Source organism: Tupaia chinensis, unplaced genomic scaffold (assembly GCF_000334495.1).
Source record: "Tupaia chinensis unplaced genomic scaffold, TupChi_1.0 Scaffold000184_1, whole genome shotgun sequence".
NCBI classification, from domain to species: Eukaryota; Metazoa; Chordata; class Mammalia; order Scandentia; family Tupaiidae; genus Tupaia; species Tupaia belangeri.
Window position 1 is genome coordinate 3621543 of NW_006159659.1, and position 18776 is coordinate 3640318.

The window sequence follows — 18776 nt, forward strand, 5'->3', positions numbered from 1 at the left end:
TTTATTTCATGAGAAAGAGCAAGGGAGGCAGGTACCCTTGACATGATCTTGCCATGCCACAATTCTCCCCCCAGCCAGGATTATAGTAACACATGGGTCATGTTCAGAGTAACCCACGTTCTGGACCCAGGCATTATTTGAGACTCCAGCACTATGCAGGGATGCCACACCACCTGCACCACCAATACTGAGCCAGCTAATATGTTTTTTCATCAATGTTTATGCATCATATTGGTCTGTAGTTTTCCCACTGTCTTTCTTGTTTTTTCAGTATCACAGCATTACTGGCCAAATAAAATGAGTTGGAAAATGTTTTCTCCTCCTTTTCTATCTTCTGGAAGAAAAGTTGTAGACTAAGTATTGATTGCTCTTCAAACATTTGGTAGAATTCTCCAGTAAAGGCACTTGAGTAAAGGAATATCTTTTGGGAACATTAGCAAAATAATTATATTTTATTAGTAATTATAGGGCTATTCAGATTATCTATTTCATTATGGGTGAGTTTTTGCAATTTGTGCTATTTGAAAAACTAGTCCATTTTATCTATATTGCTGATTTTATGTGTGTAAAAGCCACTTCACATAACAACCCACCTGCTTAATGACCTCTCAGACTTCTGACCAGTTCTCTAGCATGGGGAATTCCTTTTCTCACTTGTGAGTCTTGAGAATTCCCTTTCTTAATCTTTGTCTCTTCCCAAAGTCAGTTAGTATTCACTACATGAAGCACTTGCAGTCATACAGGGCTACATATTTTGTTTCAAAATTTGTACTTTATATTCACCTATAGTAATAGTCAGAATAAACAAAATCAATTACACTGAATTTATATTTTATGTTGTGGTATGTCTTATTGTTTTCTGTGGCTTATCTAATCAGTATTTTGAATGAACAGAATTATATTATTCTAGTGAGGTATTGCATGATATCTATTAAAAATATATAATATACATCCTATGGTGTCACAACACACCACAAGACTCCAACTTTAAGCTCCTCACATATCAATAAATTTGGTTAATTATTTTGCTGTAGTAACAGAATTCAGTTGTTACTTGAGGAATGCATCTAATGTTCTTCATTTATTTATTTATTTATTTATTTATTTATTTATTTTTTGGAGAGGTTTTTGCTACAGGGCGCATGCGCTCGCCAGAAAGACAGAGAGAGACAGAGACAGAAAGCGAGAAATCACTCCCCGGGGGGATGGCCATGCTGCAATCCCTTCTCCATTCTCTCGGGATCTTGGGTACACACGCACACACGCCCGGCATGAGTTCAAGCCACCGGGTCCAGGACTTGAACCACGGTCTACTATATGAGAGTTCAGCAACATAGCCATTACGCTAACTGTTGGCCCCCTTACTATTTTTTTAAAGAACCGTCTACTTAATTTTATTGATCATTATCATCACCTTTAACTTGCTGTAGGGCAGTGCACTCACCAAGGAGAGAGAAAGAGTGAGAAAGCCAGGCACCAGGTCCAATACTGGAACTATGATCAACCATGAGAGAATCCAGTGTCCTGAATACCACACCACTTGCTGACTCATTGTTCTTACTACTTCTTTACTATTTTTGTCTTAGAGATGAGGCCTGTTATGCTATTTATTGTTTCATTCCTTATATTGGTAATATATGCCTTCTGTCTTTATTTCCTTGTTAACATTCCTGGATGTGTATCAATTTTATTGATAATTGCAAAAGAACCAGAGTTTTGGGTGTATGTGTATGTGTATGTGTGCGTGTATGTGTATGTGTATGTGTGCGTGTATGTGGTGTGTGTGTGTGTGTGTGTGTTTGTGTGTGTATTTTTTTAAATTAAAGCACAAGTTTATTTTGGTGCAAAATACTTTCAGCCCAAGCTAGTTTTTCATAATACATTCTCCATGAACTTCTATACATATACTTTTGGTATACATATATATACATCAAAGAATAGTAGTAAATCTCCTGTTAGTGAATTTATAGAGTCTTTACTTTTCTGTATTTCCAGGAGGGTCTTTTTTTAATTTGCATGTAATACATTTATAATCAGAACAATAACTTTTTCAAAGAAGCACTTTAAAAACCACATCTTGTGTATTATTCCAGTTCCTAACAACATGCTCAAGAGTAGATATACAGAAAAGCCCAAGGAATCAGTGTTTCAAACTGACCAGGACTACCACAATGGATAACAGATAAAGGATGGGAGACAGTTCCCTAGGACTCTACTATTCTTTTTTTTTTAATTAATTAATTTATTTATTTTTACATTTTTCCACATTTACTTTACATATCAAAAAAACCTTTTTGATTTATTCTATTGCTTCTCTGTGTTCGAATTCATTGATATCAGCTTCTATCTCTTATTGTTTTTCTTGAGTTTGTTTTTCTATTCTTCTTACAGTTCCTTGAGATAGGAAATTGGATTACTGAACTGAGACTTTTGCACATTTTAATGTAACTATTTAGTTCTCTAAATTTCCCTTCTAGCGCTGCATTAGCTGTAACCCACTAATTTTGGTATCTTGTATTATCATCTTTATTTTATTGTATGTTGTAAAAAAATTTCCTTTTGAGCCATAGATTATTTAATCATGCTGGGGGTATTTTCTCTTTTTCTCTGATTCTTATGAAAGAAAAAAAAAATTTTAAAGATGGAAAAAGATATACCATGAAAACTAATCAAAAGAAAGCAAAGGTAGGGACCAGCAGTTAGTGTAATAGCTATGTCACTGGACTCCCACATAGTCGACCACGGTTCGCATCCTGGACCCAGTGGCTTAAAACTCACGCCGGGCGCAAGTGCGTGTGTGCCCAAGATCCTGAGAGGAGACTGGAGGAGAAGGGATTGCGGCGTGGCCATCCCCATTGGGGGGTGATTTCTCGCTTTCTGTCTCTCTGTCTCTCTCTGTCTGGAGAGTGCACGCACCCTATAGCAAAAAAACCTCTCCAAAAAAAAAAGAAAGAAAGCAAAGGTAGATATATTAATGTGTGTTAAAGTAGACATTGTAGCTTAAAAAATTAGCAAGAACAGAAAGATATATTATACAATGATAAAAGGATCAATTTGCCAAGAAGACATAGAAACTCTTAATGGGTAGACATGTAATAGCAAGGCTTCAACATACATGAAACAAAAGCTGATGAGAATGAAAGGGGAAAGTGATGAATCTATTATTCTGTCTGGAAACTTCAACATTTCCTTTAATTTATAAATGCCTGGATATTTTCCTGTTTTGTTTCTGTGATTGATTTATATTTTTACACCATTGTGGTCAGATAACATAATCTATATAATTCCTTTAAGTATATCGAGGTTTGTTTTATAACCCAGAATATGTATATTGTAGTGAAAGATTTGTGGCCTTGGAGAGAATATGTATTCTGCTATTATTAGGTAGACTTTTCTATAAATGTCAATTAGATTCTGTTAGCTGATAGTATTTTTAAGTTCTTCTAGCTTTGCTGATTTTCTATTCATTCTGTTAGTTGCTGAGAAAGAAATGTTGAAGTATGTATTTTATGTATGTATTTTAGTTCTTCATAGCAAGAGAAATAGGGAAAATGTGCCTATGCCATCTTGTCCAGACTCAGAAGTCTCCCTTCTTACTTTCTATTTTAATATGGGTATTTGAGATTTTTTAAAAAATAACATCTGTGACACATATTGTATTTCTATAGGACAGAGTCATGTGTAGATCATAGGTTTCTCACTTGTAAATAAGACGGTTAAAAGAGATGCTCTCCAAAGTCAATCCTTTACACCTCTAAAATCCCATGATTCTAAGGATTGTTGTTGGCTTCTATATACAATGCAAACAATGTAGATAATATTGTTGCTTTTTGTACTTACCTATATTATAGTTACCAGAGATTAAATAGTCCTGGTAAGTCCTTCAAATGCCTCAAAATAGAGACAAAGGATAACTGAAGGATAACTTTAAAAATAAATGCCAATATGTTGACATTTTCATTGAAATTATTTGGTAAGCAAGAATTTCTCCAAAGGAGCTTACTGCAGGTGCTAATCAGCTTACATTATTTTTTACTGTTTGTGCTGAAAGGAGAATTAATTACTTCAGTAGCCTCACTTCTTCATATACCTAAATAATGCATACCCCCACTCTGTGGAGAATAAACTAAATTTGAAAGAGAAAATTTTAATGCATAGCTAAAAATAGTACACTAATCTCCTTGAAAGAACTCTCAGTGCTCCCCTCCCTCCTTTTAGACAGACTTTCCTTTTCTGAAACTGCTAATGAATGGTTCTTGTATCCTTGTGATTCTCCCTCTCATCCTACATCCTCCCACATATTTGGAAAGACTATTAACATTCATTTTATTCCAATATTCACAATAAGTAATTTTCCTGAAATACACTGGATCCTTAACAGTACAATTCCAATAACCTGCCTATGAAATTTTGGTTTCCTAGAGTCCTTGTTTAAAAGTTAAGACAGTGCTTTTGAGCTTTTAGATGTAAGATGTAAAGTTCTCTCCGGATCACTGCAAAGTTCCCCAGTGATCTAATTGTATCATGCCAATTACTTTCCTTTCAATATGTGCTTCTCTTTCACTGCAAAGGAAAAAAAAAAAAAAGAAAAAGAGATCTTTCTTGAAGATCATTGTCGATTTCCTTTTCTCATATTCAGTAGCATATTTACTTCTTGCCCTTTTGAGGTTTTCTACACTGTTTACCAAGCCTCCCTGACAAGTTATTTTACCTTATTTCCTACTATATCACTGCTCTCTTCTGATTCCTTTAAATCTTGGTTTCTTCATCTGCCTTTCTGCCCTGTTCTTCTCTTTATCATATGAATTATCATGTTCCTTAAAGTTTTCTTGAACCTGTCTTTCATTACTTTCCATTTCTTGGGAATACTCATTTCTCCAATTACTACCATTAACACTATACTGATTATTCTTTTTTTTTTAATTTTATATACCTTCAATGACATAAAACATTACAGCTTGCAAAATGAATTTATTCTTAAATCTCTCTTGTTTTGTCATCTGAACTACAGTTCCAAATCTTCAGGCTTACTGAGTATTTTTACCTATATATCCCCACAACATCGCAAACTGAACATGATTAAACCAAAGTTCTCTTCTTGCTCTGTAAATGAACAGGGTTCTCTCCAACTTTCTTGACAAATGGCTCCAAGATTGTCTGCTGCAATAAGACTCCAACCTGGTGCATTGAGTTATCTTTGATTACTCTTTATCCCATCTCAAGAATCAGTCACTAAAATAAGCATGTTTTCCTCTATAAACTACAGTATGGTGAAGAGGAAAAGGCCATGAAGTAATCAAATGTATGTTTAAATTAGGTAATCTATTTACTATAAATGTGCATAAACTTGGATATATTATCCAACATCTGAACTTCAGTGTGTTTACATGAAAGAAGAAGAAAATACTTCCTAAGGTGTTGTCATGATAATTAAATGAGAGGTTGCATTTTAAATATTTGATTAAAAAAAGTCAGTTGCAAAATCCATACAAGTCTTCTATCAGTTCTGTTTTACCTAAGTAATTCACTACAAGGATTTCTACTTGGTCTATATTCAAATTTTACAACTACTCCTCTCCCAACAATATGACCTTCTTTTACTTCACTTTCAGGGCTTCTTCTAATCTATATCACCCACATAATACAAAGGAGGACAAGCAAGTCACTTCATATTAGAGGGGTAAGAGCTCTTATTCATAAGTCATGAAATAATTCTAGATTTATACTCTTGATGATTTGCTAAGTACCCTAGGTCAAGTCTAGAAAGATTTTTAGGGTCTTAATTTTATTGTCTTATAATGAATAACTATAAGATGGCAATTCATGTATATACCACCTTTAGAATTCTATGGTTCTATAATTATTTTTCAAAGTAAAGATGAAGGCATAAAGACAGAGATACAAAGAAACATAGCATATTTCTTCATTAAATAAAAGCCACATTTGATTAAACAAATTTCCTTTTTTAATATTTTATGAGGTAGAAGATATTGGAAATGTTTTTAAACTCCTAGTATAATTCGTGAAGAAGTGTAGAGGGTTTGTAATGGGATTTGGTCAGGAAACATCTGTTTATTTGAGAAGAAAAATTCAAAAAAAAAATGGTTAATCTGTTTTTATCCAGAGCAGTGTTTTCCAAATTGTGTTACAAATAGCATTACTAGTTGCATTACTAGTTGTACAAAGTGTTAATATGAATTGCCTTAAATGAGGCTGGGCCCTTGAGGGTTGTCTGAACTTAGTTTCTTCCAAAAAAATGGAATATGCTAAGAGAGAAATAATTTTACAGTAGAGAAAAGCTGAGTAATACCACTTAACCAAGTGACTGAGGTTAACATTACCCTGGTAACCCATATTAGTTACCAAGTACCTACCTCTACAACACAATGTGACGAGTAGGGCCTTTTATGTCTGTGCTATGTTTTCAAAAACCTATAACCCCTGTCTAGTTATGAGAAATTATGTCAGTAATATTCAATGTGAAGGATATTCTACTAAATATCTGACAATTACTCTTTAAAACTGGCTAGGTTATGAAAAATAAGAAAAGACTGAGAAAGTCTCACAAACCATATACAATGATTAAATACAGTTTAATGTCCTAGACTATAGCAGAAAAAAATCCATCATTGGAAAATTGGGGTATAGAATCTATAGTTTAGTTAATAGTAGTATATCAACAGTTATTTCCTATATTTGATCAGTTTTCATAATTATGTGAGATGGTAAGTTTAAAGGAAACTGGAACTGATTGAAGAGTATTATAAAAACCTCTCTAAAGGGGACCAGCAGTAAGCGTAATGGCTATAGTGACTTCCACATAGTCAACCGTGGTTCGGGTCCTGGGCCCGGTGGCTTAAACTCACGCCAGGCGCGTGTGCGTACATGCCCAAGATCCTGAGAGGAGAATGGAGGAGAAGGGATTGTGGCATGGCCATCGCCTCTGGGGGGTGATTTCTCGCTTTCTGTCTCTCTGTCTGGCGAGCGCATGCGCCCTATAGCAAAAACCTCTCAAAAAAAAAAAAAAAAAGAAAAAAGAAAAAAAAAACCCTATCTATTATCTATGTAACTACTATACAATTAAAATTTATTCTAAATAAAAAGTTTATTTTAAAGATTAAGGAGAAGAACCATTAGCAGATTCCTTTGCGAAACTTGGGTTAAACCATTGATTTCCTCGATACCTGTAATTACCAGAGATTCTGTGATATATAATAGCTCTATGACCTAAACAAAAGAGCTATAGGGTGTCATATTTCCCAAACATATTTCACCAGCAAACATTTTTTATTTTCCTCAAAAAGTATCTTTCAATAAAAATGCTGATATAGATTGATTCTCTTCCAATGTCTCACAGACTTCTGTGCTATACTGGAGCATGTTCAAATTTTAATCAGCAACTTTGCTGAAGAAGAGAAAGATGCCATGAACATTAAATTAGCAGAAAAGATGCCATGAACATTAAATCGGCAGAAGACATGAAACTAGAGGATAATATGACAGATGAGAGAATAATCATTAACATTACATTTAATAGGCTACATCTGTTATCTAAACTCAGTGGGATAAATATGAAAGGATAAATACATAGCCTACTTTTAGTTAAATAAATTAAAAAACAAAAATTCACCAAATAAGTATAGGATGAAAAAGAATGAACTGAAATACCCATCATATTACTATAAGCAGGTTTGTGTCTTAGGAGCTCTTGGGTCAAATTAGTACAACCATCATGCTCAGTGAATAGTTCCTAATAGTAGTAGTTTCTACAAATTTTGCTTGTTTTTGTTGTTGTTCTGTGGGCTACATTATAAAAAATATTTTAAAAATTTTTAAAAAAGCTTCAACAAACCATTTCCAAAGAAAAAGGAACAAGATGGTGTATATCTTGGTAATAATGTCATGGCAAGAAATGTTAAAGGACCTTAGACTATTACCCTGTTAAACAGAAACGGCCCAAGGGAATTTGACAGTGGTCCTTATGTATACATGGATACAAGAAGAATCTAACCTATTCTGTGTAATTTCAGAAGTCAGAAGAAGGACCTAAGGAAGCAAGAAGCAGCACAAGATTTTTTGTTGTTTATTTTATTCAGAGAGAGAGAGAGAGAGAGAAAACAACAGGCATCCTCAACAGAGTCTTGCTACAATGCAATACTCCCCCAACCCCAAGCTCTCCGGTTCTCCAGTCCTCTAGCCCAGAACACAGGCTCACCTACAAGCCCAACATGACTTAGGTCAACCAGAGATCTGAACCATGGTCTTCCCTGTGGCTCCAGTACTGCAGAGTAGCAACCTACCACCTGCAACAGTGCAGTTGGGCCTCAACACTTCCTTTGTAATTATCAAATACCTCCTAATAGAATAGAAAACACTGAAACTGAGTTCCCTCCTTCAGGAATGGTATAAATAGAAGCTGGATATCTCCCAGTCTAGATTGCTGCCAGGGTGTCTTCTATATTGTTCTCAAGAATGTCTTCTACATAGTCTTCCAGTCCTAAGATCTTAGAATGTATGAAACCACGGGGAAGATTTAAAATATCAAGAGGTTGGGCAGGCAGTTTGTGTGGTTGTTAAGGTGGCTGGACTCCCACATGACTGACTGCAGTCTGAGTCCCAGACCTGACAGCTTGCTTTCTTTCCTCCTCTCTCTGTCTCTCTCTGGTCAACTTCAAAATAAGATAAAATAAAGACAAGAATAAAATTAAATAAAAAATAATTTTTAATAAAAGTAAAAATAGTAAAAAATCAAGAGGCACTGAAGAAAGTAGCTAGCTATTCCAAAGACTCCTTAACACACCTTAGCCCCTACTCAAACTTTCTTCTAACCATCATCCCTGTAATATCTGGAAACTGCCTGACCAAGTGTTAAGAGTTCAGCCAAATAATATGACAAACACTGTTCCTGACTGTAGTATCTAAGAGACTTCTGATGGCACATGGTCATTTAAGTTACACTAGAGAACACGGAAGTGATGACTTTATCTAAACCAAGTACTGTTACTCCAAAAGAAAGTAACGAAAATAAACACTCAAATATATAAACAAGTCAATTTTTTAAAAATCCATTTTTCCCCTATAGAAATAACTAGCTTATAAGAATACTAATGTGGGGACCAGTAGGTGGCGTAATGGCTATGTCGCTGGACTCCCATGTAGTCGACTGCAGGTGGAGTCCCAGACCGGTGGCTTAAAGTCACGCTGGGCACGTGTGCGTGTGTGCCCAAGATCCCGAGAGGAGAATGGAGAAGGAATTGCGGCATAACCATCACCCCTGGAGGGTGATTTCTTGCTTTCTGTCTCTCTGTCTCTCTCTGTCTGGCAAGTGCACGCACCCTATGGCAAAAACCTCTCAAAAAAAAAAAAAAAGACTAATGTGTATAAATTCAAGGCCTATTTCAGTGTTGCTCCAAGTTAAGCCAGAACGATGGTGAGCCAAGTACTCAAAAAGTTAAAGAGGAAGTCACTCAGGGTCCACTCAAGATACTAAAGTTAGGGGGAACACACTAGGAGTCCCTTGAGTGCCAGCAAGGTCAGCCCTAGTGAGTGTAGGTCTCTTTAAAGTTTCCTATTATGACCACTTGCTTGCCTCACCATAGTCCTTGGCTTGTGATTGGTCAGGCTGCCAAAGCCCCGCCCTACGTGGTTCCTTGCGTTAACCGCTGTCTGGTGGTTAGGCCCCACCGTCCGTTGGTTCAGAGTTGGATGAGAAAAGATGCCACAGACTTGATCTCCCAACCGTATGTAGGCAAAAAGCCACATCAACACTATCACAATTCCATAATGTCACGGGTCCCAGAGTGGAAGAGGGAAGAGCCTAACTCAAGAAATCTTGGGGCCAGCTGGGATGGAGGAAGGAGCCGAGGCAGAGGCCAAGGCCGTGACTGGAGCAGCCCCTCTAGTTCCTCTAGACCCCTCAGCCAGATTGGGCCTAGGGCTGCAAGTGCCCGTGAACCACCACTCTGCTTTAGATTGAATAGCGCTATGATTGGTGCAGTAATTGGTCGTGGTGGATCAAAAATAAAAGATCTACAGCATTTGACAAAGACTAAAATACAGATCATAAAGGGAGATTTTGATGCAGAGGTAAAAATTTTTGGCAGCAAAGACATGAAAGTAAAGGCTAAAAATGCTATAGACTCAATTGTTAAAGAACAAGAACGCCGCCACTCAGAATCCAATGTTGATAATACTGCATCCCAGCCCTCTGTTGAGAGAGACATAAGCACAGATAATACTGCTAGAGAAGTAAAGCCACTGATAGATTGGGATCAACTTAAGGCAGAAGTTGTAGAATGGGAAAAACGAAAATGGGCAGATTTACCGCCAATTAAGAAAAACTTTTACATAAAATCCAAAGCAACAAGCTCAATGTCTGAAGCGCAGGTAGATAATTGGAGAAAGGAAAATTTCAATATAACATGTGATGACTTGAAAGATGGTGAAAAACGTCCCATCCCCAATCCAACTTGTAAATTTGAAGATGCTTTTCAAAGTTACTCCTATGTTATGAAAAATATAAGAAAGGCAGGTTTTCAGAAGCCAACACCAATTCAGTCACAGGCATGGCCAATTATTTTACAAGGAATAGATCTTATAGGAATTGCACAAACTGGAACAGGCAAAACGTTGGCCTATTTAATGCCTGGATTTATTCATCTTGATTCTCAACCAATTTCTAGAGAACAAAGGAATGGACCTGGCATGCTAGTCCTTACACCCACTAGAGAATTAGCTCTACAGGTGGAAGCTGAATGTTCTAAATATACATATAAGGATCTTAAAAGTGCTTGTATCTATGGTGGTGGAGATAGAGAAAGACAAATACAAGTTGTTACCAAAGGTGTAGATATCATTATTGCAACTCCTGGAAGGTTGAATGATCTGCAAATGAATAAACTTATCAACCTAAAAAGCATAACCTACTTGGTCTTAGATGAGTCAGATAAAATGCTAGATCTGGGGTTTGAACCCCAGATAATGTAAATTTTATTAGATGTGCGCCCAGATCGGCAGACTGTGATGACAAGTGCAACTTGGCCAGATACTGTTCGTCACCTTGCACACTCTTATTTGAAAGATCCTATGATTGTATATGTTGGTACTCTGGATCTAGTTGCTGTAAATACAGTGAAGCAAGATATAATTGTTACCACAGAAAGAGAAAAAAGAGCTCTTTTCCAGAAATTCCTGGAGAACATGTCACCCAAAGACAAAGTCATTGTGTTTGTTAGCCGAAAACTTGTTGCTGATGACTTATCAAGTGATTTAGGCATTCAAGGCATACCTGTGCAATCACTACATGGCAGCAGAGAACAATATGATCGAGAACAAGCATTAGAGGATTTTAAAAGTGGAAGGGTGAAAATATTGATTGCAACTGATTTAGCATCCCGAGGTCTTGATGTTGCTGATATTACTCACGTATATAATTATGATTTCCCACAGAATATTGAAGAATATGTACACAGAATAGGGCGTACTGGAAGAGCAGGGAAGATGGGCATCTCAATTACCCTTATCACTCAAGATGATTCAAAGATTGCCAATGAGTTGATTAAAATTCTGAAAAGAGCAAATCAGAGTGTCCCAGAAGATCTTATATTTATGGCAGAGCGTTACAACTTCCATAAACAAATGAAGGACACAGGAAAAAAGCCAAGTAAATTTCAAGGAAGACCCAGAGAGTCTTATTAGTTTATGTTGAAAAGTTGCAGCAGGCCACTGGAAGATTCAAGGCGTGTTAAAGATATTCAGTTTTCAAGATAAATAACAAACTCTTAGAAATATACTAGCAGTTTGAAGACACAACCAGTTCTTAAATAAAACTGTTAGCCTTTCAATAGCACGTGTGTTCCTTAATAATAAAAGTTTTTTAAGATGAGAGTAATAGATGCTGTAGAGAAAAATTAAATGCTATGTGTTGGCTAAAGTCTAGTTTCTTTTACAACCTGCCATGTCCATCTGTCTTCTCTAAAAGAGTTGACGGAAGACAATGTCAGTGCTTTTCTTCCTTTAAAGCAGTTACACTGAATTGAACTATAGTTTTCATGAAGTTTATCCCAATTGAAATTTCTATTCCCTCTAGTGATAGATGGTATAACAATCCCTAAAATATCTTTACTATCATTACTTGTTTTAGTTCATTAGAAAATAAGTGCTAAATTTTCTAGAAGATGTCATAACTATTTTATCAGATTGATGAAATCAATAGAGCAGGGATTCTGACTCAATGAGAATCAGATCCTTATATGAATTCTATAACTCAATATTGGTTTTTAAACTCTTGGGGGCTCACTTGCCTTCTCTAGGCTTCTTTCTCCACTCCTAAAATGGGATGGTTATATTAAATATTTTGAGGGTTTCCTTCACCTCAAATCTGGGATATAACTAAAATTGTGCATGCCAGCTTTGCATTAATAATACTTCATCATTTAGTCTATGGAAAGTTATATCCTTGTATAACAAATTGAACAAAGAAATCAATTTTAATAACTAGAATAGTACATTTTACATTTTTATTAATTTTTGTAATGAGACTAGCAGGTTTTCTTTTAATTCTTTCCTTTTCACTATGTTTTATTTATTTTGGCTTGTCTTGAAAAAGTCAAAAACACATATACACACACTTCATGGGAAAAAGTGAATGTGGATGACAAATTTACAAGGGAAAAAACATCTCAAATGACACCTTACCATAGGAACCAATTTTAGTACAACTCTTTCCTATTTTACTTATAGTTCTCTCTCATGCCACCTTATTTAGAAGCAATAAGCATCTCATAACTGCAAAAGGAAATATCCACAATGATACAAAATAAACTTTAAGATTTTGTTTTCATGAGAACACAAGAATGAGGTAAGCCTTAACATATATGGCAAAATAAAGAGAAAAATTAATGCAACAACTTTTATTCCCAGCGTGCCTCAGCTATGACCAAAATAAGTTATAAATTAAGGAAAAGAAAGAGTTTTGAGATTTCACACAAATTCAGATTTAGTAAAATAAAGAGATATGTCTTTTTTTTTTTAGGTTTTTGCCATAGAGCATGTGTGTTCACCAGAGAGCAAGTGAGAGAGAAAGTGAGAAATCACCCCCAGGGGAGAGGGCCACACTGCAATCCCTTCTCCTCCTGGAATTTTGGGCACATATGCACACTTACCTGGTGTGAGTTTTAAGCCACCAAGTCCAGGACTCAAATCGTGTTTGGCCACTTGGGAGTCCAGTGCCTTAACCATTACACCATCTGCTGGCCCCAATGTGTGCAAATTTACTGATAGAAAAGTAGTCTATAGCAGAACATTTAATAGAAGCTAAAATGGACTGTTCTGTTTTCTGTGAGAAGAAATGAATGTTTTGCAAGGTAGAATATATGTTATTTGCCAGAATTCCTCATAGGAGCAATGCTATGTTCCTTAGGGGGAAAAAAAGTAACACTTAAACCACTTGAGATAAAGAGTAAGTTCCCTCAATGTTTCAGTAACGTAACAAGAATAATTATCACTCAAGGTCTATGAGAAAGAAAGGAGAGAAGCTTAAATTTCCTCTAAGACAGAGCTGAAATGGGCCAGTGAAGGTAAATAGAGATATTACAACGATTTTCAATAGATGATTTTTCTTCCCAAGAGACCTTTGGCAATACCTGGAGACATATTGCTATATTGCTGGTTCAACTTGGGGAGTGGGGTGAGCAAAGCACCACTGGAATACTGAGATCTAGTACACAACAAACATTTATCTGGTCCAAAACAATAGTGCCGAAAAGGAAAATCTCTGAGGGATCTTAAGCAAAACAACCAAAAACAATTCTGTAGTACCAAAAAGGGACTTCAACGGGAAAAAAAATTAGAAGTTTCTAAGTTATGTAAGGCAACTTCAAAAAGATCATGGAAGGGACCCGCAGTTAGCATAATGGTTATGTCGCTGGACTCCCATGTAGTCGACTGCGGTTCAAGTCCTGGACCCGGTGGCTTAAATTCACGCTGGGTGTGTGTGCGTGCGTGCCCAAGATCCCGAGAGGAGAATGGAGGTGAAGGGACTGTGGCGTGGCCATCCCTCCTGGGGGGTGATTTCTCGCTTTCTGTCTCTCTGTCTGGCGAGCGCACGTGCCCTGTAGCAAAAGCATCTCAAAAAAAAAAAAAGATCATGGAAAACACATACCATGAATACTCTATGCATAGATTTCTATTTTGGGGCACCAAAATAAACTTGTACTTTAATTCCATTTTTCCATAAACTTTTAAAAACCCTTCTGTATATTGTGAATTATGCAAACTAAAACCTTAGAAACTCCCTACCTTTGATAGTCTACATCAGCAGTTCTCCCCCTGGGCCAGGTTTGTCAATGTCTAGAGACAGATTTCATTGTCACGATGGGGAGAGGAGGGGAGGGTGTAGGTGGTGGTAGTACTGGCATCTTCTGAGTAGAGATGGCAGTGGTTCTCAATGGGGAATGACTGTATATCCCAGGGAACATGTGGCAATGCCTGGAGATACTTTTGGTTGTCAAAACTGGTGGGAAGGTAGGTGGGAGATATGCTATAGACATGCAGTGGATAGAGACCAAGGATTCTGATTAACATCTATTATGTACAGCATAGCTTCATACAACAAAGAATTACCTGGCCCAAATGTCAGTAGGACCACAAACCCTGGATTAGATTAACCAAAAAACCCACTCCCACACATACACACACAAAAAAGAACAACTAGAAAACCTAGTTGTAGAGAAACCAGGAAGGAAGGGACTTCAGAGAGAAAAACAACAACAAATTTATTTGTTGTACACTGTAATATAAAACCCTCCATCAACTGTCCCATCTTTGGTATAATTTATATTTCTCAATTGGAGTTGATTTTGCTTATACTAAGGGACACTTGGCAGTGTCTGAAGGCAGTTTTATCTGTCCTTAGTAGGAGACAGGATTGCTAGGGGCCAAAGGTCAAGATAAACATCCTATAATGCACGGGACAGCAGCCTACGATAAATTTTCACCCCAAAATATACAGTTCAGAGGTTAAGAAACTGGTTTACACTGACAAATAGTTTTTTTGTGAGTAAATTATTTTTCATCAACTCAGAGAAATATTGAATTCTATTCAAATTGGAATAGAAAGAAAGCAGAGTACTGAACATTCATTAACACAAGAGTCAAAGTTTGACAATTCAGTTGACTTCAGAGTATTCTTATTACATTCTTAGCATGGTGGTTCATATTCAGTAGGCATTCAACAAATATTAGATCACTTCTGTTGAATTATACCTCACCTATCATTCATCGTAAATTATTTTTTTACTATTTAGGTGTTGTTCATGCTGTTTCTTCAGTTTGGAATGCCCACTCTCCTATGCCAAGCCAAATTACGTCCATTATTCTGGGTCCAGTCAAACTGTCCTATCATCCCCAAGTTCCTATCTACTCTCCATTTCAAAACTTTTGTAGTTCTTGTTATGTAACAATAATGGTGACATTTATACTATACTAGCTTGCATCCCTACAGAGACAGCTTTGAAGAATTCAAATGAATTAAGAGAATACCAGGTATTTAAATACAGTAAACATATATGTAACAGTTAAAACAGTTTTATCCCATGTGCTTGAGAAATTATGAGAGAAAACTATTCATAGTTTAATCTGCATAAGAATCTAGTATGCAGGATCAGGTGGCATGGTGGTTGGGGTGTTGGACTCCCACCTGCCTGACCATGGTTTGAGTCCCAAACCTGGTAGCTCACTTTCTCTCTCTCTCTTTTGTAGATGCCTTATAAAAAATTGATAATAATAAATAAAATTAAGTAATTATTTTTAAAAATCCAGTATATAATAAATGTGGGATTTTAATCCAATTTTAAATCAGTAAATTATATAGTAGAGGGGCTAGTAGGTGGTATCGTGGTTAAAGCTCTGGACTCTCATGTGGCCAATGGTAGCTCGAATCCCAGACTCAGTGGCTTGAAATTCATAACAGATGCATGTGCAGGTGTACCCAAAAATCCCAGTCAGAGAATGCAAGAAAATGGATTGCAGCATGGCCATCCCCTGTGTGGGGTGATTCTTGCTTTCTGACTCTGTCTCTCTGGCAAGTGTATGTGCCCTATAGCAAAAAAATCTCTCTCTCAAAAAAAATAAATAAATAAAATTATCCAGCACAAGCTGAATAAATAAAATAAAAACTACATAAAACATATCAAAAAATTCCCACTAGATTCTTGTCTTGTGTAAAAACAAAGAACTTGAAGTTTATATAGAAAAATAATTTCTGATATAAAAATGAAAAATAACTTTAAACAAAAGCATCCACAAAAAATACTAATAGGTAGATATTAATTTATTACATTCTTAGCATGGTGGTTCATATTCAGTAGGCATTCAACAAATATTAGATCACTTCTGTTGAATTATACCTCACCTATCATTCATCGTAAATTATTTTTTTACTATTTAGGTGTTGTTCATGCTGTTTCTTCAGTTTGGAATGCCCACTCTCCTATGCCAAGCCAAATTACGTCCATTATTCTGGGTCCAGTCAAACTGTCCTATCATCCCCAAGTTCCTATCTACTCTCCATTTCAAAACTTTTGTAGTTCTTGTTATGTAACAATAATGGTGACATTTATACTATACTAGCTTGCATCCCTACAGAGACAGCTTTGAAGAATTCAAATGAATTAAGAGAATACCAGGTATTTAAATACAGTAAACATATATGTAACAGTTAAAACAGTTTTATCCCATGTGCTTGAGAAATTATGAGAGAAAACTATTCATAGTTTAATCTGCATAAGAATCTAGTATGCAGGATCAGGTGGCATGGTGGTTGGGGTGTTGGACTCCCACCTGCCTGACCATGGTTTGAGTCCCAAACCTGGTAGCTCACTTTCTCTCTCTCTCTTTTGTAGATGCCTTATAAAAAATTGATAATAATAAATAAAATTAAGTAATTATTTTTAAAAATCCAGTATATAATAAATGTGGGATTTTAATCCAAATTTAAATCAGTAAATTATATAGTAGAGGGGCTAGTAGGTGGTATCGTGGTTAAAGCTCTGGACTCTCATGTGGCCAATGGTAGCTCGAATCCCAGACTCAGTGGCTTGAAATTCATAACAGATGCATGTGCAGGTGTACCCAAAAATCCCAGTCAGAGAATGCAAGAAAATGGATTGCAGCATGGCCATCCCCTGTGTGGGGTGATTCTTGCTTTCTGACTCTGTCTCTCTGGCAAGTGTATGTGCCCTATAGCAAAAAAATCTCTCTCTCAAAAAAAATAAATAAATAAAATTATCCAGTACAAGCTGAATAAATAAAATAAAAACTACATAAAACATATCAAAAAATTCCCACTAGATTCTTGTCTTGTGTAAAAACAAAGAAATTGAAGTTTATATAGAAAAATAATTTCTGATATAAAAATGAAAAATAACTTTAAACAAAAGCATCCACAAAAAATACTAATAGGTAGATATTAATAGGTAAATAATAATAACTTTGACAATGTTAAAATGAAAAAATGAAAGTCTTCCCGATGTAAAAATACCATCAAAAGCAAAGCAAACACCAGAAAATAATTTAAAATATATAATATAATCATACTTATTTATATTTAATAAACAACTTTTTTAAGGATTTTGCCATAGGGTGTGTGTGCTCACTAGAGACAGAGAGAGAGACAGTGAGAGGGAAAGTGAGAAATCATCCTCCCCCCGCCAGGGGGAATGTCATGCTGCAGTCCCTTCTCTTTCATTCTCCTCTTGGTATTTTGGGCACACACACACCTGGCATGTGTTTCAAGCCGCTGGATCTGGAGACTCAGACCATGGTTGGCCATGTGAGAGTCCAGTACCTTAACTACGCCAACTGCTGGTCCCTGAATAGAGCACCTTATAATGAAAAAGATGAGAACTAAAATAGAAACATGGGCAAAATTTTAAAAAGCAATTCATGGAACGAGTGAACAATAAACACGTGAAAAAGTGTTTTATTTCTTATCATCAAAGGAATTAAAATTAAATCAATGACTTAACTTTTTCCTCTTATGTTCACTGAGCAATAGTTTTTCTAATTCTGTTCCTTGTTTTGTCTGGTGACATCTGTTGGCCTATTCCTTACTTTCTGTTTAATAATAAGCAAAATCATAAGAAGAATACATGTTGGTTGTGCCTTTTACACATGGCACCCATGTAAAGGGAAATTTTTATCTCATTTTACAGATTAGGAAACTAATGTTCAGAAAAGTCACAAGTTTTCTTGAGTTCAAAAAGTGCATAAGTACTGAAAATCATAGATTTGATAAATGAACAGCACAGAGTATATAGAAACATAGGAGAAATGAGAAAGACATTATTAAGGAAAGCGTAAGGGTACCTCAGTTTGTACCAAAGTAAGTACCCTATGCAGATATTTTTCACACTGCACATTTTTCCTGCTTTTTTCCCTGGGCCTTAAGTGTCTCTACAGCTTTCTAGCATTAGAGAAACCTGCATAGTAAACCAGAAGTTTAAAATGATAGGACTGCAATCATTGAGAGAAGTCATCAGACTTTTCACAAGTCCTCTTAAAAGATTAGTCTAAAGGCGAGCACACACACCCTATAGCAAAAATCCCTCCCGAAAATAAAAGATTAGTGTAAAAGGTTTGGTTGGATATTTATTCACTTAGGCATTTAGATGACAATAAAAGAAAAGTAAGCAATGATCTGAAGAAAGACTGCAGTAAAGTCGTCATACTCCTGGCCAGAGAAGGTATGGGAATATTTGGGAAATGCAAGATAAACA

The 18776-nt window shown here is 36.0% G+C and overlaps 2 protein-coding genes across 2 annotated transcripts; both read left to right on the plus strand.

Annotated features, from left to right (window-relative positions):
- Window positions 1-9683: 9683 nt before the first annotated feature.
- On the plus strand, window positions 9684-11697 carry LOC102498311 (putative ATP-dependent RNA helicase DDX53). Its single transcript, XM_014587112.2, has one exon. The coding sequence runs from the start codon at window positions 9706-9708 to the stop codon at window positions 10984-10986; it is 1281 nt and encodes a 426-aa protein (XP_014442598.1). The 5' UTR covers window positions 9684-9705; the 3' UTR covers window positions 10987-11697.
- On the plus strand, window positions 11002-11719 carry LOC114007493 (putative ATP-dependent RNA helicase DDX53). The gene has a single exon (XM_027771112.1). It carries the CDS (start codon window positions 11023-11025, stop codon window positions 11695-11697), a length of 675 nt encoding a protein of 224 aa, XP_027626913.1. The 5' UTR covers window positions 11002-11022; the 3' UTR covers window positions 11698-11719.
- The last annotated feature ends 7057 nt before the right edge of the window (window positions 11720-18776 follow it).

Coding starts and splice junctions, on each gene's coding strand:
- LOC102498311 (XM_014587112.2), top strand. CDS start 9,706: ATGAGAAAAGATGCCACAGACTTGATCTCCCAACCGTATGTAGGCAAA.
- LOC114007493 (XM_027771112.1), top strand. CDS start 11,023: ATGACAAGTGCAACTTGGCCAGATACTGTTCGTCACCTTGCACACTCT.